This window comes from Haliotis rufescens, unplaced genomic scaffold, assembly GCF_023055435.1.
Source record: "Haliotis rufescens isolate VD_foot unplaced genomic scaffold, xgHalRufe1.0.p SCAF_2, whole genome shotgun sequence".
In the NCBI taxonomy this organism is placed as follows: domain Eukaryota; kingdom Metazoa; phylum Mollusca; class Gastropoda; order Lepetellida; family Haliotidae; genus Haliotis; species Haliotis rufescens.
Window position 1 is genome coordinate 19,709,632 of NW_025963890.1, and position 27,017 is coordinate 19,736,648.

Below are 27,017 nucleotides of genomic sequence, written 5' to 3' on the forward strand. Positions count from 1 at the left end.
TACGAATCCTACAAATTGTACGACGTTGAATTTCTATCAAAACTCATGGTCATCTTTAGTTTTTTTGTGAAACATGGTTGTGTAATTTATTGCCAGTTAGTCTTGCACATTTGCTTTTTACAATCCTGAGACTTGGGTCATTGTTGGATCTTGAGAAGTTGTCTTGATTAAGGTCAGTGTCTGGAAGTAATGTTTTTGGACTGGAAGTACATTGTGGTGCATTAAGACTTGGATAAAACATTCATTTATACGAAAACATCATCATTATCTAACTGGCTCCCATTTGCCCTTTGCTATTTCTATTCTTTTACCTATCAGTGCTAATTACCCCAGCCTCCGGTTTGTCCATTGCTCCATTGCATCTCGATACTAATATCGTCATTTCCAAAATTATCCAATGATTAGAAAACTCTTTTGAAATAAAACCACGAAGGATTTAAAGAATCTTAAGTCATATCTGAATATATTATATAATTTGTTAAGGTAATATTCATATTATCCTGTCCCGTCACTTGCCATGTATATATTTGTTAAATGATGTAAATAATTCAAATTCTCATGTACCACCGTTGGTTGGTTGAGTAATAAAATGTTCTGTCTGTGTGCCAGTTACCAGTCAGTGATAATTTAGCCTTAGCTTCCAGTTGTCCAAAACTATCAGCGCTAATTACTGTAAAGTGTTGGCTAATTAGCTATTGCTAATCGCCTATCAGCCCCAATTACCTGCTGGCTTCCCTTGTTAAGTTTCCACCTGTTGTTATCTTATTACTTTTGTTGTTCTTACATGTACATATAGATGTTCTCTGCCTCATAGCAGTCATTCACCTGATGAAGGAGTAAACATATACTCTGAAACGTTGTGTTCCTCATAATAAGGAAGTTGAGATCCATAAATTCCCTTCCATATGTGTATCACTTCTAAATGCCTTTCAAAGACTTGATTTCTATGTCACTGTTGCTATTTTAAAGCAAACTGGTAATAATGTGTCTGTTTACATGTATTTACCTTAATTTCAAACTTGTAGCAACTCCAATGATGCTCACTTTTCCATAAGCAATATGTGACGTGTTGTGATTTGGGAAATAAAACACATTTTATTTGCTATATACAACACTATATCTTTGATGATTCGACTTCGCAACTTTGCATATTGGCAAGAGATTGACTAAAACTATGTTGTGAAAGGATTCCCGACTCACAACAGTTGAGTTGTGCGTTGAACACAAGATCATACCAGCAGATATCATTGACACCTGTAGTCCACCCAGAGGACCATTTAGCACTGTAAGGTTGACTCTCTGTTACTTCTCAGATAACATCCAAACAATGGCTGCCACCACAGAGGGCAAGAAGATGGTCAAAGTGGATGATCTCTGGGATATTTACAAGCAGGTAATCTATTGGTAGTATTAGTAAGTCATATTTGACTGCCCCTGTCAGGATTCCTGGGCAGGATACGTCCACAGTACATCATGTTTGTCTAAAATGTTGACTACAATGCGGACCGAGTGTTCAGGCTCTGGAACCATGGTGTTGTGTTTCATTGTACCCTGATTGTGTGGCTTGTTGCTGTCAACCACTGGATGTTCTGGCCCAGACAGTAATATGGCTGTGGAATAACTGATATGGCTGTGATGTAGGTGCGATGTAGGTGGAATATAGCTGTGATATACTGGTAGCTGTGATATAGCTGGAATATGGCTGTGGAATAACTGATATGGCTGTGATGTAGCCAGAATGTAGGTGCGATGTAGGTGGAATATAGCTGTGATATACTGGTAGCTGTGATATGGCTGGGATATGTCTGGACTATGGCTGTGATGTAGGCAAGAATGTAGCTGCGATGTAGGTGGAATATAGCTGTGATATACTGGTAGCTGTGATATAGCTGGAATATGGCTGTGGAATAACTGATATGGCTGTGATGTAGCCAGAATGTAGGTGCGATGTAGGTGGAATATAGCTGTGATATACTGGTAGCTGTGATATGGCTGGGATATGTCTGGACTATGGCTGTGATGTAGGCAAGAATGTAGCTGCGATGTAGGTGGAATATAGCTGTGATATACTGGTAGCTGTGATATAGCTGGAATATGGCTGGGATATGTCTGGACTATGGCTGTGATGTAGCCAGAATGTAGGTGCGATGTAGGTGGAATATAGCTGTGATATACTGGTAGCTGTGATATAGCTGGGATATGTCTGGACTATGGCTGTGATGTAGCCAGAATGTAGCTGCGATGTAGGTGGAATATAGCTGTGATATACTGGTAGCTGTGATATAGCTGGAATATGGCTGTGGAATAACTGATATGGCTGTGATGTAGCCAGAATGTAGGTGCGATGTAGGTGGAATATAGCTGTGATATACTGGTAGCTGTGATATGGCTGGGATATGTCTGGACTATGGCTGTGATGTAGGCAAGAATGTAGCTGCGATGTAGGTGGAATATAGCTGTGATATACTGGTAGCTGTGATATAGCTGGAATATGGCTGTGGAATAACTGATATGGCTGTGATGTAGCCAGAATGTAGGTGCGATGTAGGTGGAATATAGCTGTGATATACTGGTAGCTGTGATATGGCTGGGATATGTCTGGACTATGGCTGTGATGTAGGCAAGAATGTAGCTGCGATGTAGGTGGAATATAGCTGTGATATACTGGTAGCTGTGATATAGCTGGAATATGGCTGTGGAATAACTGATATGGCTGTGATGTAGCCAGAATGTAGGTGCGATGTAGGTGGAATATAGCTGTGATATACTGGTAGCTGTGATATGGCTGGGATATGTCTGGACTATGGCTGTGATGTAGGCAAGAATGTAGCTGCGATGTAGGTGGAATATAGCTGTGATATACTGGTAGCTGTGATATAGCTGGAATATGGCTGGGATATGTCTGGACTATGGCTGTGATGTAGCCAGAATGTAGGTGCGATGTAGGTGGAATATAGCTGTGATATACTGGTAGCTGTGATATAGCTGGGATATGTCTGGACTATGGCTGTGATGTAGCCAGAATGTAGCTGCGATGTAGGTGGAATATAGCTGTGATATACTGGTAGCTGTGATATAGCTGGAATATGGCTGGGATATGTCTGGACTATGGCTGTGATGTAGCTTGGGCTGGCTAAAATGATTGATAATCAGAATTATCGTTGATGGGAAGAAATATGAACTATTATCGATATGAAACTGTTGTCAGCGATAATATCTCACATAAACTATTACGATGAAATAAAGTTTAAGTGTTACCCAAATAGACTTGACTTTGTCAATGTCTAAGAAGGAAAGCAACTGTTTTTGTTACATGTCAAATGTCCACAAAGTAATCCATGCATAAATGTGTCACTGCTCACCAGTGGCGTGAAATCTGTTGATTTCTTTCGGGACTTTCTTTCATATTTGCTTAAAGTTCCTTCTTCTTTTATTTAGCGATAATTGATCAATATTTAGTTAGCGATTATCGTTCTCTATGATCTATATCGATAGCCAGCCCTAGATTTACCTGTGATGTAGCTGGACTATTGCTGGTATGATTGGAATATGGTTGTGATATGATGTGAAATATAGCTGGAATATAACTGGAATATAACTGTGATATAGCTGGAATATAGGTGTAACAAAGCTGGAATATAACTGTGATATTACTGGAATACAGCTGTAATGTGGCTGTGATTTATGATGGCATGCTGCTAAAGATGTATGACAGTGGGTACCAACCTGATTGCACTCTGTCCACAGCTGTTTGAGTCGCTGGTGCAACACGAGAAGTACGAGAACCTGCTGGAGATCACGACCCTTGGACTGGCCTGTCCTCAGTTCATGAATGACCCAGTCAAGGTCAAGGTAGGGACACTGTCCAGCTCATTACCTGATAAAATGTAACTAGCCCCTCTTGAAAGTTGCAGGCCTGTATTTGTGAATACATTCATAGATGATTATTAAAGTTATTCTTGGGTTTAACGTTTACAGCTTTATAATCACAATGGTAGCTCTTGCTCTGACGTTAGTAAGTTACAAATTAATGTCTGATTCAACATTGTCAGTGTAGCAATGAAATTTTCTACTGACAATCAGACAGTTGAGAATACATTTCACCTATTGTGACAGAAGTGTTACAAGCCACGGGATAGAGGGCAGGCAAGTATTTCTGTCACTGGTTCAACACAGTGTTAAACTCCCTCACTGCTCCAGTGTAGCCAGTGCCATGACAATGTGTCTACAAACCATCTCTCCTGCAGGAATCGGACTTCATGTGTCTGACGGCCTGCATGTTGATGAAGAATGGACAGTTTGCCTACAACTTTGTCAAAGATGAATGTATGAAGGTGAGGTGATTGCCATGTTTCTAAAACAATATCATGACAGCATTTGATGTCCTTACAGTCCGTGTTGGTCCAGAAGAGCAAGTCATAGAATAACTTCTTTGATAGGCATTTAGAAGTCGGAGTACTAAGTAAGGATAAGAATTAATGGATGAACAACTTCTTTATTATTAAGAGCAACATTTCGGTGTAGATTCTAACACCGTTATCAAGCAAGTGATATACATAGTATGGTTGACACGTATATATACAGGTAGGAGGCAATGTTTATACAGTAGAGTAGATATCAGATGTAGATATACTGGAGTGGAGAAGCCTGTTATGTACACGCAAGGGTAGTAACAGCAATCATCAGTGAAGTCAGTGACATAAACAAAGAATGAAGCCAGTAATATAAATAACAGGATTATGGCAGATTGGGGTCTTTGATGAGTTGCTGGTATACCCTCGGCATACCATCAACATTGCGTCCTACCTGTATATATACTTGTCAACCATATGTCTGTATACGTTGCTCTTAATTGTAATAAAGAAGTTGTTCATCCATACATTCTTATCCTTACTAAGTCATAGAATGCTTTGTGAGTAACCAATGATCGATGAGCAATATGGTTATCTGTGAGTGGTGTACAGCAGAGCCTTTCATTACGATTTATTACTCATTGAATTTCAGGAACAAAAAGACTGAAATATCATCCCCTCAGCTTCAGCTGACCGAACAGAAATAGAATCACTAAAATGCTTTGTGTCTTGCCTTGCTTCTTACTTGATGAAAGTTTTAAAATAGTTATACATGACAACATTCAATAAAAAACAGGAAGCTATAACAAATTTGAGACTGCCGAAATTAACCATTCTGCATCTGTTGCATGTTGGAAATAGATTTCTCAGCTTGTGAATCACATATACTTCTCAAAAGAAGTTGACGAACACCCAATTCTTTCATATCACTGTTGTTGATGTGTCATGGCATTAGAGATTAACTATGTTAATATGAAATAATCTGGTGTTCTTTAACTTCTTTTGATTAGTATATATTGACAGCTTATGTCCACATTTGCCTTGAAACTGTTTGTTTTAAACAAAATATAATCTAAAATCTGCTTTACATTTTTATGTATTTTTTTCCTGAAATGCATGATTTTTTGTGGCCAGACCTTATATGATGTATTATTGCATTTCAGAATTTAGAGAACAATCAGGCATGGAACCTGTTTGGCCAGGTCATGTCATTTGCAATGGATATCCGACATAATCGATTTGCCCTCAGACTCTGTCTCAAGGTGAGGACTTAATGTCATTAATCAAACTTGGAGTTTGAATGTATGCTTGAATACACCACATCTGTTTTAGATACTGATACAGTTGATATCTGTAGGGTAGTTTGCAATAAGTGCATTTGAGCTCATCTTCATCAAGAAGTCATGAAATCTGTGATAAATTTCTTTTATTTGTTAATTGTAATGAATTTCTAGGAAATGATACGGTTTAGTCTGAATGATGAAAGATCTGTTATAGTTAAGTGTCTAATGTTGGGACCAGGAACCTGACATATATTTTTAATTTGAGTGGTGGGCTGGTTTTCTTTCAATATCATATTTGATGACTAATGTTATTAACAATGCAATGTAATGCACCTAAAACAGTGTCTTGTTGGAGGTTTAAGGTCCCGAACATTTTGCTGGATCACTCAACACATATTATGTCAGTAACTTGGTGTATGACCTTATGCCATACTTATTAACATAATAAAATTAAATTAGTCACCAAATTATACCAGTAAGATGAGTAAGTGATGTTTTCCTTCCTTTTTAAACTTCTAATTTAAGTATTGCAGCAAAATAACTCATAGTTGTCTTGGCATCAGCTTTTGATTTAACTGGAACACTGTTACACAGTGAGTGAATTGTTGCGAAATATGAAGAAACTGCTGAGATGAATGGTGTGAGATTCCAGAAGTATACCCTGAAGGAAGCTAGGAACATGCAGATGAAGCATAGAGCACTGGCACTGTGTAGTTCAAATTAATTGGTATGTGACATGGACACAAACAAAGGCAACCCCACTATGCAAACCAGTTATGTCAGACAATTTTAGTGTCTGTTGCTGTTACAGTGATTACTAGTAGAAACACGATGTTGTAAAGTATGGTCTAATGTCACAATTTTGTATATATATTTTTTATAACAGATTTTTGTTGGCATTTAGACGTTGGAAGAACATGAAGACTTCTTTATTGCTTGTTTCAGTGTTCCTGGGCTACCTCTTGCCCTTCTAGGGGCGGTCGGGTAGCCTAGTGGTTAAAGCGTTTGCTCGTCACGCCGAAGACCTGGGTTCGATTCCCGACATGGGTACAATGTGTGAAGGCCATTCCTGGTGTCCCCCGCCGTGATATTGCTGGAATATTTCTTTAAAAAATTGGCGTAAAACCACACTCACTCACTCACTCTTACCCTTCTAGGCTGAACACACCTGATGAAGGGGCAAGAAGTCGCCCTCAAACATCACTACAAACAATAAAGTTGTTATCCATAAGATGTATGATTTTAATGCTTTTTTTATTTTTTTATTTCATTCAGGATTGATCCTTAGTAAAATCAATCTTGTATTTAACCAATTCCTGTCACCACTTCCAGCATCCCGAGGTACGAGCTCTTGGCATCATCAATGGCCACAACAGTCTCATCAGCGGAACTTACAAGCACTCGCTAGGTAAGTCTACAATCTTTGCTGAACTCACAATAGAAGTCACTGAGAGAAGGGTGGTTTATTCCATCGTCAGTGGTCATGGTAGCTTGGAAAGTGATTATGCAAACAGGTGGTTGAAGGTGTAAGCATCTCAGGCTTTGTCAGAGGTTATAACTTGAGTCTCCAGATGGTAATCCTTCAAAATACTATTCAGAAGATAAACATTATATCATATGTGTTTTCAGGTTTGTGGGTATATTTAGTATTTGATACGTCCTGTGGGGATCTGTGTAAGAATATAGGTCCCCAACAACCTATGCTTGTCATAAGAGACAACTAAACGGATTGGGTGGTCAGACTGATGACTTGGTTGATTGCGTGTCATCCTATCCTAATTGCATGGATGCACAATATGCTCATAACGTTGATCACTGGGTTGTCTGGTCAACCAGACATTTACAGACACTAGCTGGAATATGCCATGTCAGCGTTAAACAACAACTATATTCCATATTCTAATAGGTCCAAGTAACCAAGTATGGTAGCTGTATGCAATGACTAAAATGGATGTTGTCAGACTCAAGTTACTCGGTTGTGTGTCATTGTACCCCTCATAACATCAACCACTGATTTGTCTGGCCAAGACTAGATTATTTGAGGCAGCAATATAGCATGATATAGCTGTGATATTGCTAGCTGTGGAGTAAAAGAAATTTACTCACTTCCCACTATTGGATTTGTGGGAATTTTCTTTGAACATGTCATATGTTGATAGTATTAGGCTTACAGTTGCAATTTGTAAAACACAGATATTTTAAGCAAAAGACTTCTGTCAAGTTCAGGAGAAGTCTCTTTTGTAATGCATTGATGATGCGCACAATCAATGGTATATTACAGTGTTGTCATGGCAACAGTATATAGAACTGCTGATGGTTCTGTCTGCAGGGGAGTATATGGCAGTGTTGTCAGGGTAACAGTGTATATAACTACTGATGGTTCTGTCTGCAGGGGAGTATATGGCAGTGTTGTCAGGGTAACAGTGTATATAACTGTTGATGGTTCTATCTGCAGGGGAGTATATGGCAGTGTTGTCAGGGTAACAGTGTATATAACTGTTGATGGTTCTATCTGCAGGGGAGTATATGGCAGTGTTGTTAGGGTAACAGTATATCTACCTGCTGATGGTTCTGTGTGCAGGGGAGTATATGGCAGTGTTGTCAGGGTAACAGTATATGTAACTGCTGGTGGTTCTGTCTGCAGGGGAGTATATGGCAGTGTTGTCAGGGTAACAGTATATATAACTGCTGATGGTTCTGTGTGCAGGGGAGTATATGGCAGTGTTGTCAGGGTAACAGTATATGTAACTGCTGATGGTTCTGTGTGCAGGGGAGTATATGGCAGTGTAGTCATGGCAACAGTATATAGAACTGCTGATGGTTCTGTCTGCAGGGGAGTATATGGCAGTGTTGTCAGGGCAACAGTGTATATAACTGCTGATGGTTTTGTCTGCAGGGGAGTATATGGCAGTGTTGTCAGGGTAACAGTGTATATAACTGTTGATGGTTCTATCTGCAGGGGAGTATATGGCAGTGTTGTCAGGGTAACAGTATATCTACCTGCTGATGGTTCTGTGTGCAGGGGAGTATATGGCAGTGTTGTCAGGGTAACAGTATATGTAACTGCTGATGGTTCTGTCTGCAGGGGAGTATATGGCAGTGTTGTCAGGGTAACAGTATATATAACTGCTGATGGTTCTGTGTGCAGGGGAGTATATGGCAGTGTTGTCAGGGTAACAGTATATGTAACTGCTGATGGTTCTGTGTGCAGGGGAGTATATGGCAGTGTAGTCATGGCAACAGTATATAGAACTGCTGATGGTTCTGTCTGCAGGGGAGTATATGGCAGTGTTGTCAGGGTAACAGTGTATATAACTGCTGATGGTTTTGTCTGCAGGGGAGTATATGGCAGTGTTGTCAGGGTAACAGTGTATATAACTGTTGATGGTTCTATCTGCAGGGGAGTATATGGCAGTGTTGTCAGGGTAACAGTATATCTACCTGCTGATCGTTCTGTGTGCAGGGGAGTATATGGCAGTGTTGTCAGGGTAACAGTATATGTAACTGCTGATGGTTCTGTCTGCAGGGGAGTATATGGCAGTGTTGTCAGGGTAACAGTATATATAACTGCTGATGGTTCTGTGTGCAGGGGAGTATATGGCAGTGTTGTCAGGGTAACAGTATATCTAACTGCTGATGGTTCTATCTGCAGGGGAGTATATGGCAGTGTTCCGGCAGACTCCGAGAGATCCCCTCATCAGCCTGTGTATTGGGCTCTGCTTCATCCACATGGTGTGTCAGAAGTTCACCACCAAGAAACACTACCTCTTCACACAGGTCAGTCGACACTTAGTACTTTCATTTTATCTGTTAGCTTTAGGTTTCACATGTTTATTTTTCCAAAAGTCGAAGGTTCCATAACACCTGAAAATCACATAACACATGATGCTTGTCAACATTGTAATTACGAAACTGGTGATAAACCCTTAATTCTCTTGTTCCTGTACTCAAACCAGCATGTCATGTCTCACTCTGTAATGCAATGGTGTCATCCAACGATGGATAATAGGCATCACCACTTCTGTCTTGTTAATACATAACGCAAAGTCAAACTGTACATTGTTTCGCTTCTAGGGTTTTGTTCTTGCTTTGGGAAAAACTCATTGGCTGTGTGTATAATACGCACTACCCTCTTTATATTTGTTTTATTTTGGAAAAGTGTGTTATACACACAAGATGTCACCCTGCCAAATACCATTGGTCAAATTTAGCACTGAGTGAACTATCATGTTTTGCAACTAAATTATTCATACATGTTGTAATTTTCAAAACATTCACAGCCTTTGAGCCCGATTTAGCAAATCAGATTACAGCACACATGCTAAACTGTCAGCCAAAAATATCATGTCCCCAAAATTCAGTGACAAAAGTGTTCGATATTTACAACATGCAGTAGTATCAGAATACTGCAAGCAAATCTACTTGTGATAGGGGCACTGACATATGGAAGTCCTTTCTAGCACAATATCTCCGAAATTACAACCCTATGACAATTTCAGTTAGAACTGGTCGTAAGAGGTGACCAAATAGATCAGGTGGTCAGGCTCTGTGGCTTGCTTGATTGCATTTCATCATACTCCGATGACATGGATTGTAGCTCACATTATTAGTCACTGGATTGTCTGGTCCAGATTCAGTTATTTACAGGTCAAAATCCTAAGGCTGATAGTGGCATTATACAACAAACAAACAAAAAACAAATACTAGATGTCCGTTTGTTTGAATGAGAGGAGTATCTGTATCAAGAGATGGGATGTAATGTTGTGTTGTGTCTAATTGACAGGGTCTGGCGTTCCTCAACAACTATGTGGAACTTCGGGGAGAGTGCCAGGAAACCCTCTACAACCTGGGCCGGGCCATGCATCAGCTTGGTGAGTCAGTCCACTTGTCACCCATTTGCCAGTGTTCAAAAGTAAGGGGTCTTTGAGTCCTGGACGTTTGCACCGACAGTATTTGAGTTTAGGGACCCCTAAATGTTAACCTTTTGACATTTGGGCCCTTGACTTCTTGCTTTCACATGCTGTTTGGTGTGTTTTTTTGGTTTCGTGGTGAGCTATATGTTGATATACTCATGTGATATAATCACATCTGGATCTGATATACTCTGTTTTTTATATACCGTATATTGTTGTGTATAAAGCAAGTTTTTGAGGGGGTTAAGAAGGGGGGTCGTCTTATACACGGAGTCGAAGATATCTTCTTTTTTTTTTCCACTGGCGATGTCATCCGGCGTACGATAGCCAGCCCAGCAATGGACAATAAAACTGTTCCAATAACTATTTCCATACATAAACATGATTTGTATCTCTTTTCCTTGAATAAAGTTTAATAATTTCTGCAAATAAAGTTGAAATGACCCTCACCTCGATGCAGATTGTCAAACCAGCTGACACGGTAAAACAATCAACATCCATGAGCATGATAAGTAGAGAGCCGGAAGTACCGGTAAGCATTTGCATATTGCACATGTGACTTAACATGTGATAACTGGTGAAGCTGAAATCAATTCCCGCTGTTTGTACAGTTGTATTAACAACTGTTGGAGACAGTGTGTATAAGTGATTGTGGAATAAACACGCTGAATGTGAAGCAAACATAAGCCTAGTTAGTTACAACATAGTTAATTGGCGATTAAATTACTCACCATTGTTTCTTATATGTTATTACTTCATAAATGAATTTTATTTTACGGTCATCAATTTGGTGTCGTACTGTGTAAACACAAAATGGCAACATGTGTTGGAGTTACACACGCGACCAATCATCGTAGAAAAAACAGTGCAAGATAAACATATTCTATTGCATATATAAGGTTTGTCTGCGCACTTGTGATGTGCTTCATTCCAGGTCGCCTTATACACGGAGTATAGGATTTTGGGTTGATTTTGAAGGCGTGTACAGGGGGGTCGTCTTATACGTGGGGTCGCCTTATACACAGCGATATACGGTACTCATGTGATATACTCTGTGTCTGATGTACTCAGGGTCAGATATACTCATGTGATAAATTCTGTATCTGATAAATGTCTATGATATACTCTGTAAAGTCTTTGATAATCATTTAGAAGTTGGATGATCTTGAAGACGTGAAACTTCTTATGGATACCAACTGTGCTGTTACCTCCTGAAACCCCATGTTTCACTTGCTTTGTCCACAGAGCTGAAGTATGCAGCTGTGTACTACTACAAGAAGGCTCTGGCATGTCCTCCCATCATTAAACATGATAAGGTGAGCTACAGGCAACAATTCTGTCAACTTACCCATGTACTCAGTAATATATGACAAATATGTTGTATATATATGTTGTATATATATTGTTTCAAGATAAGATTTTTTGTAAAGCAAGTAAATAAACAGGCTGAATGTAATAAAGTAACATAATTATCTTTGACACATTATAGTATTCAGATTTGCTCATTTCGGTAAAATGGAGAGAAAAAATGTTTTGTTATAAATTGGAAAATGTTGAACTTTGAAAATCTGTAGGAAGACCAGGAGAGATGAAGGAATTTCTGTGACTTTGATTTGTTCATGGCACAGATTTGAAAAATCTAGTTCAACTTTTAAAATTGAAAAAAAGTTGTCAAATGTTTTAAATAACCAGGGACTATCTGACTTGAATCTGTTGTTTGCAGGGCATATTTGACCTGAGCATGGAGATCGCCCACAACCTGGCACTCATCTACATGAAAAGTGGCTCTCACGACCTCGCCCGCATGGTGGTAGGGCAGTACTGCGTCATTTGAGGTGAGGTGCTTGTGTTCTCCTGACACTGTGTACCATGGAACATTGTCATATATATCTTGACACTGTACCCAGGTAATCTATGTCCTGGCACTATGTACCGTGGTAATATATATCCTGACACTATGTACCGTGGTAATATATATCCTGACACTGTACCATGGTAATATATAACCTGACACTGTGTACCATAGTAATATGTATCCTGACACTGTGTACAATAGTAATATGTATCCTGACACTGTGTACAATAGTAATATATATCTTGACACTGTGTACCATGGTAATATATATCTTGACACTGTGTACAATAGTAATATATATCTTGACACTGTGTACCATGGTAATATATATCTTGACACTGTGTACAATAGTAATATATATCTTGACACTGTGTACCATGGTAATATATATCCTGACACTATACCATGGTAATATATAACCTGACACTGTGTACCATAGTAATATATATCTTGACACTGTGTACCATGGTAATATATATCTTGACACTGTGTACCATGGTAAATTATATCCTGACACTGTGTACCAAAGTAATATATATCCTGACACTGTGTACAATAGTAATATATATCTTGACACTGTGTACCAAGGTAATATATATCTTGACACTGTGTACCATGGTAATATATATCTAGACACTGTGTACCATGGTTATATATATCCTGACACTGTGTACCATGGTAATATATATCTTGACACTGTGTACCATAGTAATATATATCTTGACACTGTGTACCAAGGTAATATATATCTTGACACTGTGTACCATAGTAATATATATCTTGACACTGTGTACCATGGTAATATATATCTTGACACTGTGTACCATGGTAATATATATCTTGACACTGTGTACCATAGTAATATATATCTTGACACTGTGTACCATGGTAATATATATCTTGACACTGTGTACCAAGTATATATATATCTAGACACTGTGTACCATAGTAATAAATATCCTGACACTGTACCAAGGTAATATAAATCTTGACACTGTGTACCATGGTAATATATATCTTGACAATATGTACCATAGTAATATGCATCCTGACACTGTGTACCATGGTAATATATATCCTGACACTGTACCATAGTAATATATATCTTGACACTGTGTACCATAGTAATATATATCTTGACACTGTGTACCATAGTTATATTTATTACCCACATGGTGAAGATGCAGGTGGTAAGATACTAAATCTGTACGTCACACGCGTGTCGTACAAGGTTGGCCTTGTTTTATTCGTTTGGATTGGATAACCATGACCTCTGTCACACCGGGACTACTTTTTTCATTCATAAAAAAATCGCGAGACGTCATTCATTTTTGCAACTACAAGGCAGAACTGAAGCAATCTCATGTGAGCGAGAGATATGAACAAACACTTTATTAAACCAAACAAGATAGTCACACGCATCTAATTCGGTTTGCATCCTATATAAGTTATGCATTGAGCTTCCACAGACATTATATAATCGAGCTATATCCATTTACAATGTAGGACTACCGTTCAATAAATCGAGGGTCCCAATGAGCGTGACGCACCCGACTTTCACAACTTCCCATTTGATTTAACGTAAAAGGATAAGCGTGGTGAAATGAAGTCACTTTAAACTATCTGGACAGATATCTAGACTTGTTGTGCAATCAGTGTCCTCTTCGAAGCATATTTTGTGGCGCTGTTTCGGGAGTTGTTTGTTGACGACTGCACAACCAGATCACTCAAAGTAAACATTTCCGATACAAATCATTCGAAAACTCCGTAGAAGTGTGCCTGATTTCTGATTATGTGGCCCAAAATATCCCAAAGGTGAACAAAAGCATTCCCTATCTCTAGCGTAAAACGCTGAGTAGATCACGGTTGTCTTTTCTTATTCCGGTGGTGACCTTGCCCTTCGTTCGAAGCTGACATACAAGCAGACTTGAGCGTGTTGATTTTCACATCTTCAGTAAAGGGTGGTACAGTAAACATGAATAATTCTTGTGAATACCTCACCTCTATCACATCAGTGCCATAAATTCCTGTTTATGCTGAGAACCACACTATAAATTTTTATAAATTTTCAACAGACGTCCACTACACTGCCAACATATCCATAGTTGTGAGGGAAACCCTATCCCTTGTCAGAGGCGCCACTGCGCATGCACAAGGCGGGAATCTAGTCACTTCTTTCCTGTGTGTCCTGATGACAACAAGGAAAATTTTTTTGTTGCACATCCGAACACGTGATTGAGTTCCACATACAAGATAGATCGTCTCAAGCTTTATAGACTACAAGCAGAGAGCAGTTCCACTAGCAGAACGGGGGTATAGAAGATCGGAGTCTCTAGTAAGTAATTAGTTAAGAAAAGTGTTGTGGGATGAGATCTTCATCTCATAAGCAGACACCTGTCTGTTCGGGCTGTGGACAACACCAAGCTCCTGGGGATCCTCACCCTAGATGTCTCGCATGCAAGAAAAGCAGCTGTACACAGAGGTCAAGGTGCAGTTATTGCGAGCATCTGTCAAAAGAAAAATTTGACAAGCTCTCCAAGACATGGATCAAAAATCCCGATCATAAAACGGTCACTAGAGCATCTACATCAAGAAAACAAGTGATTAAGCCCGTGGCGGCTAAAATTAATCACGGGGCTGACAAGCGAGTGTCGCGCGAGGGCGCCGTCTCACCTTTTGAGGAGAAGAGACCCCGTCGCTCATCCCACTCTCCCAATAATGTTGAGGAGCAGATGCATGGAACCGGTCAAACAGAAAGTGCCTCTAACTTGCATCCGGCAACGTCTGGTACGGTCGATCATCGAGTTTGGACAGAAACTAACGACTTTCACCCTCTGCCGCGTTCCCCCTTTAACGTTAATGAGTTCACGGAAAGAATAACAAATTCAATGTCTGTTATGATTGACACATGCATGCAATCTATGTCTCGAGAAATCTCAGATCTAAAAGAATCAGTTAATCAAACCCGGCTTGGCCAATCAGGGATTGATCACGAGAGTAAACAGAGATCTAAGGCTGAATATGGCAGTACACCCTCATACAGCAGACATGTACAAGGTTACGCTGAATCAGACTATGAGGACAGTAGGAGAATTATACTAAGAGAGCGAGAATCTCATAGATCTTCTCCCTACCACGCACATCACAGGGCTCATCGTGAATCACGGTCTTCACACCGCAGTATGCACAGAAATACGCACCAATCACCGTCAAGCCACTATGATAGACGCACCGACAAAGCTCGTGCATATCAGGATAGTAATCCTAAGCGTGTACCCTCTCATACTGCCACACAGTCCTGTTATACGGGCGAAGAAAGCGAGGGAAATATGACATCACCATACAGTTATAGAACACGTGATTCCCGCACAGCTTGCCGTAAATCAGACGACCGGGATTACGATACCCTCAGCCATACGACCCACTCCCAGCCCAGCCAGAGTAGGGGGTGCTGATCTACACCTGAGTATTCAGGCTATGGGGACACTGCTATAGAGGAGGATTATAGATCAAACAATTACTCCCTTAGAGACATCATAACAGAACTTTATGAACTAATGCCCACCTTAAAACCAGACCAGGACAGTACACCCGTTAAACCCTTGATTGAACGGGCAGGATATGAGGGACCCGATAAGGGGACCGAACCATTCCATACGCTTCCCCCTCCGTCATATTTGGATGACGTCATCAAGAGAACTGAAAATCAATTGAACTTTTCAGCGGGTCCTAGTGCTAAACTGAAGCCTATCTATATTAGATCTGCTTACAAAACACATGATGATCCATTCACACTACAGCCTAGCATTGACGAAGATTACTTCGATCTGGTTAAGAAACCTAACCCCAATATGCGCATTGATATGTCCCAGATCAAGAGCTTAGATAAGGTCAATAAACAAATGATTAATACCAGTTCTTACATCAACTGGTTAGCAGCTGGTATTCGCCATGTCATACCCCCGTACAACCAGAGCGATGATCTTCCCTTAGACACTTCCACGGAGATGACTAGTCAGAAGACGGGATTTATCCACAGCTCATTAGACCACATACTGAAGATGCAGGAAGACCTCCTATCATCTCAAGTATGGATGTCAGCGCAGTTTCTGCTCATGCAAAGAAGACACTTACTACAGCAAGTTCATCATGTGATGCCAGACCCTTTAAAGAGATCCATGATGTCACAGCCCATTACGTCATCACAGTTTTTCAACGGTAGACTGAAATCGGTGAATCTCGTCAACTAACCAGAAATTTCAGGAATCTCGTTAGCATCCAAGTTACAGAGACAACCGGCAGTTACTCGACCCCAGGGACAGAGCCCTGGACCCCGACGCGAACAGCCCAATCAGAATTCTTTTCGAGCCTCTACTCAGAGAAACAGATCGTATCAACCCAGGTACAAGAACTCCAGAGTTGATCTTCCCACTTCACAGAGAGGACTTGGCAGAGGAAGAGGCAGTTCCCGTAGGGGCCCCCCTCGGAGATGACTTCACCATAAATCTTCAGACCCATCCAGATCCTACCGACTTCGCCTGCCCTACGGACAACGAGTTAGAATTACGGAAGACCAAGGACACGCCTACTCCAAATCCAGTCGAACTAGCCAATCTTACAAACATCGACCCAAGACTACCCAAGTTCAAATCTCATCCTATTCCGGGACCAGTCGGAGGCCGTCTTATGCAGTACGCAGACAACTGGGAGACCATCACAGACGACTCATGGTTACTCGAAGTAATAAGAAGAGGCTACAAACTTCACTTCTTAAAACGACCAAAACTAGTCATTCATCCTACCGGCCCCCGATTCCAGCTATCAGGACCGAAGCTAGTCGCAGCAGAAGTAGCCATACAAAAATTACTCACAAAAGGAGCTATCAGCACCCTAAAGGAGTCAGACAACTCCCCCGGATTCTACTCCCCAGTTTTCCTGGTACCGAAGAAGAATTCTTCAGAGATGAGATTAATAATAGACCTAAAAACTCTGAACAAAGATTATCTGGAAAAACCACCCACATTTCAGATGGAATCTATAAAGAAGTTGAAGAATTCCCTAAGACAAGCAGATTGGATGATAAGCATAGATCTCCAAGACGCATATCTTCACGTCCCGATCCATCCAAGTCATTGTCGATACCTACGATTCGCTGTCAACGGTCAGAGATACCAGTTCAGGGTACTACCATTCGGCATATCCATCACCCCATGGTTATTCACCAGGATCACCAATCCCGTCATTGGTTCCGCCATCTAAATCTCATAAGGCTTCATGGATATATCGACGACTTCCTATCGGTCGATCAGGACGAATCACAAATCAGTCTAAACACAGTGTGTCTCATCCAACTTCTCACAAACTTAGGTTTCCTGGTTCACGCTCAAAAATCAGAGCTGGCACCCACACAGGTCATCACCTACATAGGCGCAAGATTTATCCTCGACAAGGGCATAGTAGCACCCCTAGAGGACAGATATGCAAGAGTACAGAGCATGATTACATGCGCACTCGATCAGCCCGTCAAGTCGAGACACTCGTGGATGTCTTGCCTAGGCACGCTCACATCTATCCAAGACCTAACCTACAGAGGCAGGCTACAATTAAGGCCATTGCAGATTTGGATGAACACCACCAAGAATCTAGAGCTGGAAGCACTAATCCAACCCCCAGAAGTTCGAATCTCAGAACTCCTTTGGTGGCTAAATCGCCAAAATGTCATGCCAGGTATTCCACTACCCCACCCCCCTACATCAACTCTACACAGATGCATCAGGAGAGGGTTGGGGTGCCCATATGGACGATGCCACCATTCAAGGGAAATGGTCCTCCCAAGACAAAGAGCTACACATCAATTGTCTAGAAATGAGAGCGATATATCTAGCATTAACAGCTTGGCTAAATCGTCTACACCACTCGTCAGTGAAGATCGCTACAGACAACTCAACCGTGGTCGCTTACATACAGCACCAAGGGGGCACAAGATCTCAGCCTTTACCGAAGGAGGTTACACGTTTATATGCCTTGGTAGACTCAGTGAGTTGCAAGATCGAAGTAAGACACATTCCGGGCAAGCTAAATATACTAGCAGATTACCTATCCCGGAAAAACAAGATAGTACCAACAGAATGGTCACTACATCCCGAGGTGTTCAAGTGGATAACCCAGATATGGGACACTCCAAACATAGATCTATTCGCCACATGTCTCAACAACAAACTACCAGTCTACGTCAGCCCAGTACCAGACCCACTAGCACTCCAAGTCGATGCGCTCCCAATGGAATGGAAGGGAATGTTTGCTTACGCATTTCCCCCATGGGCTCTCCTAGACAGAGTACTGAAGAAAATAGAGGAAACGGATTGTGTCATAATGCTCATAGCCCCGGCTTGGCCCAAAAGGGCTTGGTTTCCGAGACTTCTACAACTCCTGCTAGAAGTACCTCTGAAACTCCCAGTACGTCACGACCTATTGAGACAACCAAAGACGGACATATTTTACAGCCGCCTCGACAACCTCCATCTTCACGCTTGGAAATTATCTCGCATAAGATGCAAGCCGCCGGTTACTCTAAATCAGCTGCACGAAGAGTGGCTAGCTCAAGGAGACCAGCCTCATCTGCCTTATATAATAACAGATGGGACAAGTTCGTCGAATGGAGAAGAGGGAAACAGTTACATGGAGATATAACGATACCTATAGTAGCCGAATTCTTGATCCATCTCAGAAACGACAAGAAATTACGACACGGCACTTTCGAAGGATATAGATCAGCCCTGTCATCAGTATTACAACACGATGACCTATCTATAGGTACCCATCCAGTACTAAATCGACTTTTGAAGTCTTTTGCCCTGGAAGATATAAAAGTACCACGTACTTTTCCTAAATGGGATCTATCTATAGTATTGTCGGCATTGATGAAAGCACCGTATGAACCCATGAGTAGTGTGACATTACTATCAGTCTCCAAGAAAACTGCTTTTCTCTTAGCCATGGCTACGGCGGCTCGTGTGTCAGAACTACACGCTATTGATATCTCCACTGTAACCCATACCAAAGAATGGAAAGCAGTGTCGTTCAGATCGCTCCCTGAATTTATTGCCAAAAACCAGTCGTCAACCTTCGGCCCACTCGGACATCGGCAATACACGATACCAGCCCTAAGTAAAAGTGTGGACTTCCCGGAAAGATTGCTTTGCCCCATAAGAGCCTTGAGATATTTTATCACAGCGACTCAACCCCACAGAAAGCAGAGAAAACGCCTATTTATCTCTTGCAAGCCCTCGTCAGAAAAGGACATCGCAAAGGGCACTGTAGCGGGATGGCTAAAAACAGTTATCACAGATAGCTATAAAACGGCACAAATTTCCACGCCGATTTGGGGTAGCTGCAGACCCCACGAAATCAGAGCACTGGCAACAAGCCTAGCCACATGGAATACTGCATCCATCGAACAAATCGTGGCCAGCTGCCAGTGGAAGTCCCACAACACTTTTTCAAACTTTTACTTACGAGACATACAGACCGATCTAAATGGACTATACACTCTGGGGCCTTTGGTGGCCGCCCAGGTGATAGTTACCAAGTAAAGTAACCTGTTCCCTCCCTCTTCCAGGAAAGGGAAAAAAGAGGGAGGGGGGGGAAGATTTCAGAAGTACCTCAGGAACTCAGGGTAAGTTGTACTTTGTTACTGGACTGCACTATTGAGTTAGTAAAACAGGGCAAATGTCAACACTGAAATCAGAGATCGAAGGATTAAGTGATATACGGTAATCTACATGATAGGAACGTCAATGTACTACCACCGGAAGTGACGTCATAGGAGTCATCACACCGGAGAAACGTTAAGATACGTTAAATATCACTATCCAAAAAGGGCATAACGGTAAACCACGTCATAAGTGATACGGGAGAATAGTGACACCGGAAGTGACGTCACAGATGACGTCATCACCGGAAGTGACGTCACAGATGACGTCATCACAGGAAACGACGTGACTAAAAAGTCTAAGTATCACAAGGGAATATACATATACCCTTCATATGACGCCTTGAAAAATTCTATATGTCTAAGTCTTGTAAGTAGACTATTAGACACATCCGTTTAAGACCCTTTTGGCATATAATCCTTGGTTTTACCACTTCACTAGCCAAATATCTATGGGATGCTAGATACCAGAACCCGCCAGTCCCTCTGGTGTATACTGGCACTGATGTGATAGGGGTGAGGTATTCACAAGAATTATCAAACAATAGTTATCATTGTGAATAATTCTAAGATTACCACCTCTATCAAATCAGGAATTAATCCCTCCCACCTCCCCAAATATCTGCATCTAGTTGATGAGAGTATGGGTTGAAAGAAGTGACTAGATTCCCGCCTTGCGCATGCGCAGTGGCGCCTCTTACAAGGGATAGGGTTTCCCTCACAACTATGGATATGTTGGCAGTGTAGTGGACGTCTGTTGAAAATTTATAAAAATTTATAGTGTGGTTCTCAGCATAAACAGGAATTTATGGCTCTTAGAATTATTCACAATGATAACTATTGTTTGATGTCTTTGGCGAACCCTCTGATTTCCCTCTTCCAAAATGGTATGGACATGATATAAATTCAGCTGATAGATCAAGGAAACCGAACCATTTTAAATGCACAGACAAGACCCCGGCAGTGCGAGTGACCGACTGTTGGTCCGATATTGACATTGACTTTTCAAATTTTCTTATAGGTGTCCTGTGTACTAACAATGTGGCACTTGAATTCTCATAAGTTGAAGAAATTCTTCCAAAAGGAACTTGAGCGTCTGTGCTGTTTTGTTTTCAAACACAACTGCAGGCGCATGGTGTTAATGCGTATGCATAGGAATGTCAACAATGCCCATATTTGGGCATATATCAATATTCGTACGCAACCAGATTTGTCAACCAGTTTCAGTTTGGTCTGTCAACAAACAAAAGTTGTTATGTATTTACACTTACATACATATTTAACGTGGGTAATAAATAAAATACCACACGCATTCTCGTTAGATACCGTTTTTACGAAACTCGTGAACTTTCTATGTTATCTGACCTCCCTTTCGCTCGGTCAGATACCATAAAAAGTCCACTCGTTTTGTAAAAATGGTATCTAACGAGAATGAGTGTAGTATTCTCTATATATCCTGACACTGTACCATGGTAATATATACTGAACCAAATTAAAAACTTCACAATCCTAAAATTTTTGTGGGCCCTTATTGTGTATTTAAACAGTAATTGCCACGTATTGTTTTCAGATAACACCCGTTTTTGTGCAGGTGAATCGATCAAAATCATGTGCACAGCACTATAGTGGCAAAAGTGGTTTTTCACGTGCAACTGGGCACGTGGCCATAATGCCGCACGTGTTTTCAGCCATACTTGTTAGCAGTCATTAACAAAAAAAGAAAAACACAAGAAAACAAAAGTCTTTACGGCCATTTGTCATGCCACGCCTTTCAAATGTGCAACGTGAACGTGCCATCAGCATGTTGCAGACGTGAACATCCGTTGCTGAAGTCGCAAGGATGATAGGTTGTAGTCGACGGACTGTTTATGATTTACAGACGCGTCTACAGCAAACGGGTACCACCGCTGATCGCCCTCGGCCAGGTCGACCATGTGTGACGTCACATGCAGAGGATCATCAGATTGTCTTACGTCACCTCCGTAACCGATTTTTGACGGCTACATCAACCAGAAATGAAGTGTTTAGGGGTAGACTGAGTGCGCAAACTGTTCGAAACCGTCTGAGAACTGCTCACCTTCAAGCACGACGGCCATACTGCTGGCCGATTCTGACTCAATTACACAGACGTAAACGTCAATTGTGGGCACAGCGACACTTACGATGGACTCAGAGGAATTTGAATCAAGTCCTCTTCAGTGATGAAACCCGATTTAATCTTCAATTTGCTAATGGTAGGGCGAGGGTGTGGAGGCGCCGTCATGAACGTTACGCCCAGTGTTGTGTACAGGAAGTTGACAGATTTCGAGGTGGAAGTGTCATGGTGTGGGATGCTTTCTGTGGCAATGCACGTTCCAGGCTTCTTGTCATCCGTGGCAACCTCAACGCTGCTGCTTACCGCGACCAGGTACTGGCACCAGAACTTCTGCCTTTTATGGCAGCACATGGACCCCGGTTTGATCTTCCAACATGACAATGCCAGACCCCACACAGCAATTTTGACAAGGAATTTCCTTCAGAATGCGGGAGTCAATGTCATGGACTGGCCGTCAAGGTCTCCCAACCCTAATCCCATCGAACACGTCTGGGTTGCTCTTGGCAGAAGTCCAGAACTCTCCAGAACCAACCACAGAATTTGCAAGATCTTGGCACCATTTTGCAGCAACCATTGCGTCGTCTTCCCAATCATGTGTTCACAAGCATCACAAGGTCCATGCGGAGGCGTTGTGTGGCAGTTGTCAACGCACAAGGTGGCCATACACGCTACTGAACTTGTGTGCCATCAGATTCTCGTGCTTGGGACTTATGATTTAAACTGTTGATGTTATTACCGAATACCGTAGGTGCTTGGAACAAATTATGGTTACCACCGTTAATTAAAATCCTTCTTTGGACATTAATGATTAAAAATTACCTTCTCTGATACATTTGTCCGTTGTATATCATATATGGGATTACTTATAAAAATGTGAAGTTTTTAATTTGACTCAGTATATGTCCTGACACTGTGTACCATGCTTTCTATCAAAGCTTTCAGTGGATCCAGTATTAAATCAGACTCATTCACTAGATCCCACTTGTGCATATGTTGCACTTTGGTTGACTAACGACTGATTGCTCCAGCTATATAATATTTACATTGCAGAATTCAGATAGATGATGGGGTTTCAAGATCATTTCTTTGCTTCCTTTCAACTCTGTCTATGCTGCAAAATGTAGACAAACCTATTGTTAATATCTGTGTACTGAGTGAAGGCACCTGTCTAAACAGCCAGGATCCAATCACACAGTATGCACTTGTAACTATGCACTTGTAACTATGCAGTGTTGTCAGGTTGATTCATCATCAGTGTTTCTGTTACTGACCAGAAATATAACTGGGACTGGCAGTTGCAGTTGGTCCTGGGACAAATATTGTTGAAATGTATATGATAATTACTAATATTCTGCCATGTAAAATAAGCACAAATTTCATGATTATGTTAACAATGTGAGAGGTACAACCCGCATACATGTATATGTATGACTTAATCATCCTGCACTGAATACAAAGGTCTCTTGTCATTGGCTAATGATATCTTGGGTTTTATTCTTACGATAAACTGGTTTGAGAGTATATTGCAAATGCATATGAAATGGCAGAAATATCAATGCCAACATTGCTCTCTTCCTTTCTTAGTTGCAAAAGTATGGCAAGTTTGTAAGTGATGATACGCTAGGTCTAAGGTGTTTGATGTTCTTTTTTCAGTAATGAGAGTGTTGTAATCTGGACTGGTGAAAAGTTGCCAGGATGGGTATCTATTCTCCCAACAAAAAATAAGGGAACTGATGAAATGATAGTGAAGGTGTAATGATGATAATGTCTAAAATTAATTTCGGGTGTGTAATTAATATCTGGTGTGTCGTCCATGTTGGGCAATGTTGGTGGGTGTCAGAGATAATTGGTGACAACCTGGTGGCCTGGCGTTGTCATCTGGAGAATAGATAGACTGAGGTGGTGAAGTGAGGCAAAATGGGCTTTGACGTCGCTTTAAATATCATTAAATAGCAACATGCATGCGTCTGTCTGTCTGTCTGTTTAGGGAATGGAGACTTGGTAGTGTTCTCTGTTGCTTTTGCATGTGCCCCGTCGCGAGCTGATCTTTGCAGTGCATGTTTCACGGCTCTTTAGAATGTTTTGTCAAAGTGTAAGATTAGAGATGTGTTTTAAGTAGGGGAATATCCTCGTAGCTCTCCATTCCTGCGGGTAAGGAATGGAGAGTTACTTGGACATTCCCCTCTATGGGTTTAGTCTGCAAGAGATTTATATGCCCTTCATTCAGACCAGTCAGGCGGCATAACCCCAGCAGTGATTGATACAGAAGGAAATGCGGTTTATTGGGACACTGTCAAGGGAAGTGTTTCATTGATGGAGAGATATCCAACAACTGTTACATCTTCCTGTGGCCTGCATCATGGAGTCGGAGTCGGAGTCGGAGTCGAGTGAGCTCACCAATTAGACGTCATCTTTTAGAGATTATTTTGTGTAGTGATCAGGAAGCCCAATGTGGAATGTGTTGGAGAGCTCTCATGTTTCTTCTGATTGTGTCTGTAAACTAAGGTCAATTACAAGAGGGTCAATGTAGGAAGGGAATTCTTACAGGGATTTATCTAGACCTGCTAAGAGGCCAAAATTCAACCCTGTCTCTGCAGCAATTGTCAGTAAAACTTCCCAAGTTGGAATTAAAGATTTCCTAATTCATCATAGTCATGCTGTTATAGTTGTAACTAATGTTATTACTTTGTAGTGGGGACTTGTATTTCACTTATATCAGGGCCAACATAGAGGAAGAGACCTAATGCTTAGTTTATTGCAGTGAATTCAAGGTTAAAATACCTCTGAATTTTAGGAAAATAAGACCCGAAGAAATCTTTTTAAACAAGATAGCAAAAATGCCTTAAAGGGCACTTAATTTAGAATTCTAGATAAATCCCTGCCTTAAGTTGTGTTTTTACATGAACCCTACCTACCCAGCTTACTGACAATATGACTTTGGTCAATATTAATTACTGGTAGGTCAATGGTCACTTTAACAGAATGGGCCTGGTACTCTTTGACAAATATTGATAGACTACTGCTGGTATGAGCTTAACGTGGTTGTATGGTTGTTATCAGATTTCCAGCTCCAAATTTAGAACAATTGCTAGAATCACAACTATATTGATGGAAATAATAACTGCCATTTTTTTGTCATCATGTACATCTGAAATCTATACTTTGTGAGTGAATGAATCTTGTTTGATGCTGTAGTGATTAATATTCCAGCTGTTTCATAGCAGCTTGTAAATGATCATAAAAACCATAAATGACATAAAGCCTGAGCATTGATCCAGTCCTGATTTAGCCCTGGGGACTTATTTTAGCCCAGGTCGCTGTGGGTTCATGTGTATCTATTCTGAATGTACAGATGATATTTTAGGTGTGCATACAAGTATGTTTACGACCAAGCAGACCCACAGAGGGTCCTAACAAAGTAGCTCTTTCATGTGGGCAAGGTAATTTCCAGAGATGGAGATGCACAGTAGGATTGAAGACAAAGATCATTATACAGAATATATTCTAATAAGTGCTCGGGCAAAGAATAGAGGACCTGCTTTAATTATTTCAAGATTACTGATAAACATAAAATATCACTATTGATAATTTTTTTTGCAGTGTAATTTTTTTTCGTTTTTGCCATGCAGTGCTTATGGTGGATAGTGCTAAACGGGGACCATTAATCCTTGTTCTGATATTTAGACCAGGGAGAAGAAATCAGTTAAATTCAACATTTTGGAGTCCACACACAGCTGAATAGAGGCACATGATTATTTAAATTTTTAATTGCTTCAGACATGGTGCTTATTAGTGGCTGGCATTTATAGGTGTCCTTGAAAAGAACTTAATTATTATTTTTTATGTTCTGGAACAAATTAATACACAAACATTCACACACATACACACACAGGCTTAATTACACACACATACACACCAGATACACTACATTCACCAGGCAGGCACACATACGACATCAGACACATATATCAACGCGTGTCGATCTGACGTTGATTAATGAACAATTTGCATACTCGTATATGCAAGGGGCTGAGGTATGGTTCTCAGTAGGAAGTGACAACTTGGTGACGATGGCTTGCGGTATATACAGTTTTACTTTATACATGTCGATATATACATACAGAAGACACTATGTGCCAGTTCAGCACATAGTGGTAGTGGTTGTTGTCTAGGTGCCCCGGAGCACCCAGCCTAACCCTAGCTAGGCTAAGGGTAAGACCTTTTTTTTTCCCCTTCTCTCTTTTTTTCTGTCCTTCTTCCTTTTGTCTTTTCTCTCTGGACCAAGGCTTATATAGCCAAGGTCACCTGACATTTAGTAAGTAATAAATATAAATGTAAACAGTAAATCACCAGTGACATACTTGCACATCCTGTTCAGGATGGCAGACGGTCGATGTACACAAAAATGGGGATTAACAAATAGAATTAGCATCTAATAAATAACAGCAATTAAATGTTTCAAGGCATATAGATGTCATGGCTCCAGGGTAATGAGCCTTTGCAATTAAATGTTCTTTAGACAATGGGTGTCGTAAATCAGTCACCATGACAACTTCCCTCCGTTACGTGAAGCTTGGACCCCAAGCTTATATGAGTCCAAATTGATATGTGTGAGTTTTTTTCACCAACGAAAACAACCATGCAAATGTGATCAAAATCAGTTATATGAAATCCTTATGCAACAAATATATCTATGCAATGACGGTATGAAAGTGATCATCTAGCCAATTTGAATTAGTGCCAGTTTGAAAACTAACCAAGTGATCTTTGTAATGTGCAATTTCACTACAAGGTAATTACTGCTTTGC

The 27,017-nt window shown here is 40.8% G+C and overlaps 2 protein-coding genes across 2 annotated transcripts in view; both read left to right on the forward strand.

Annotated features, from left to right (window-relative positions):
* LOC124138815 (general transcription factor 3C polypeptide 3-like) overlaps positions 1-27,017 on the forward strand; it is an 82,937-nt gene that overhangs the window by 22,457 nt on the left and 33,463 nt on the right. The window contains exons 17-25 of the mRNA XM_046505695.2: positions 1,314-1,393; positions 3,748-3,852; positions 4,248-4,334; positions 5,516-5,614; positions 6,968-7,043; positions 9,288-9,412; positions 10,419-10,506; positions 11,794-11,864; positions 12,272-12,383. Coding sequence (XP_046361651.1) covers positions 1,314-1,393; positions 3,748-3,852; positions 4,248-4,334; positions 5,516-5,614; positions 6,968-7,043; positions 9,288-9,412; positions 10,419-10,506; positions 11,794-11,864; positions 12,272-12,382 — 842 coding nt within the window. The 3' untranslated portion in view covers position 12,383. The remainder of the gene's footprint in view (positions 1-1,313; positions 1,394-3,747; positions 3,853-4,247; positions 4,335-5,515; positions 5,615-6,967; positions 7,044-9,287; positions 9,413-10,418; positions 10,507-11,793; positions 11,865-12,271; positions 12,384-27,017) is intronic.
* Positions 18,119-27,017, forward strand: part of LOC124138856 (serine-aspartate repeat-containing protein I-like) — a 32,641-nt gene continuing 23,742 nt past the window's right edge. Inside the window, exons 1-2 of the mRNA XM_048399218.1 lie at positions 18,119-19,049; positions 20,022-20,078. Coding sequence (XP_048255175.1) covers positions 18,119-19,049; positions 20,022-20,078 — 988 coding nt within the window. The remainder of the gene's footprint in view (positions 19,050-20,021; positions 20,079-27,017) is intronic.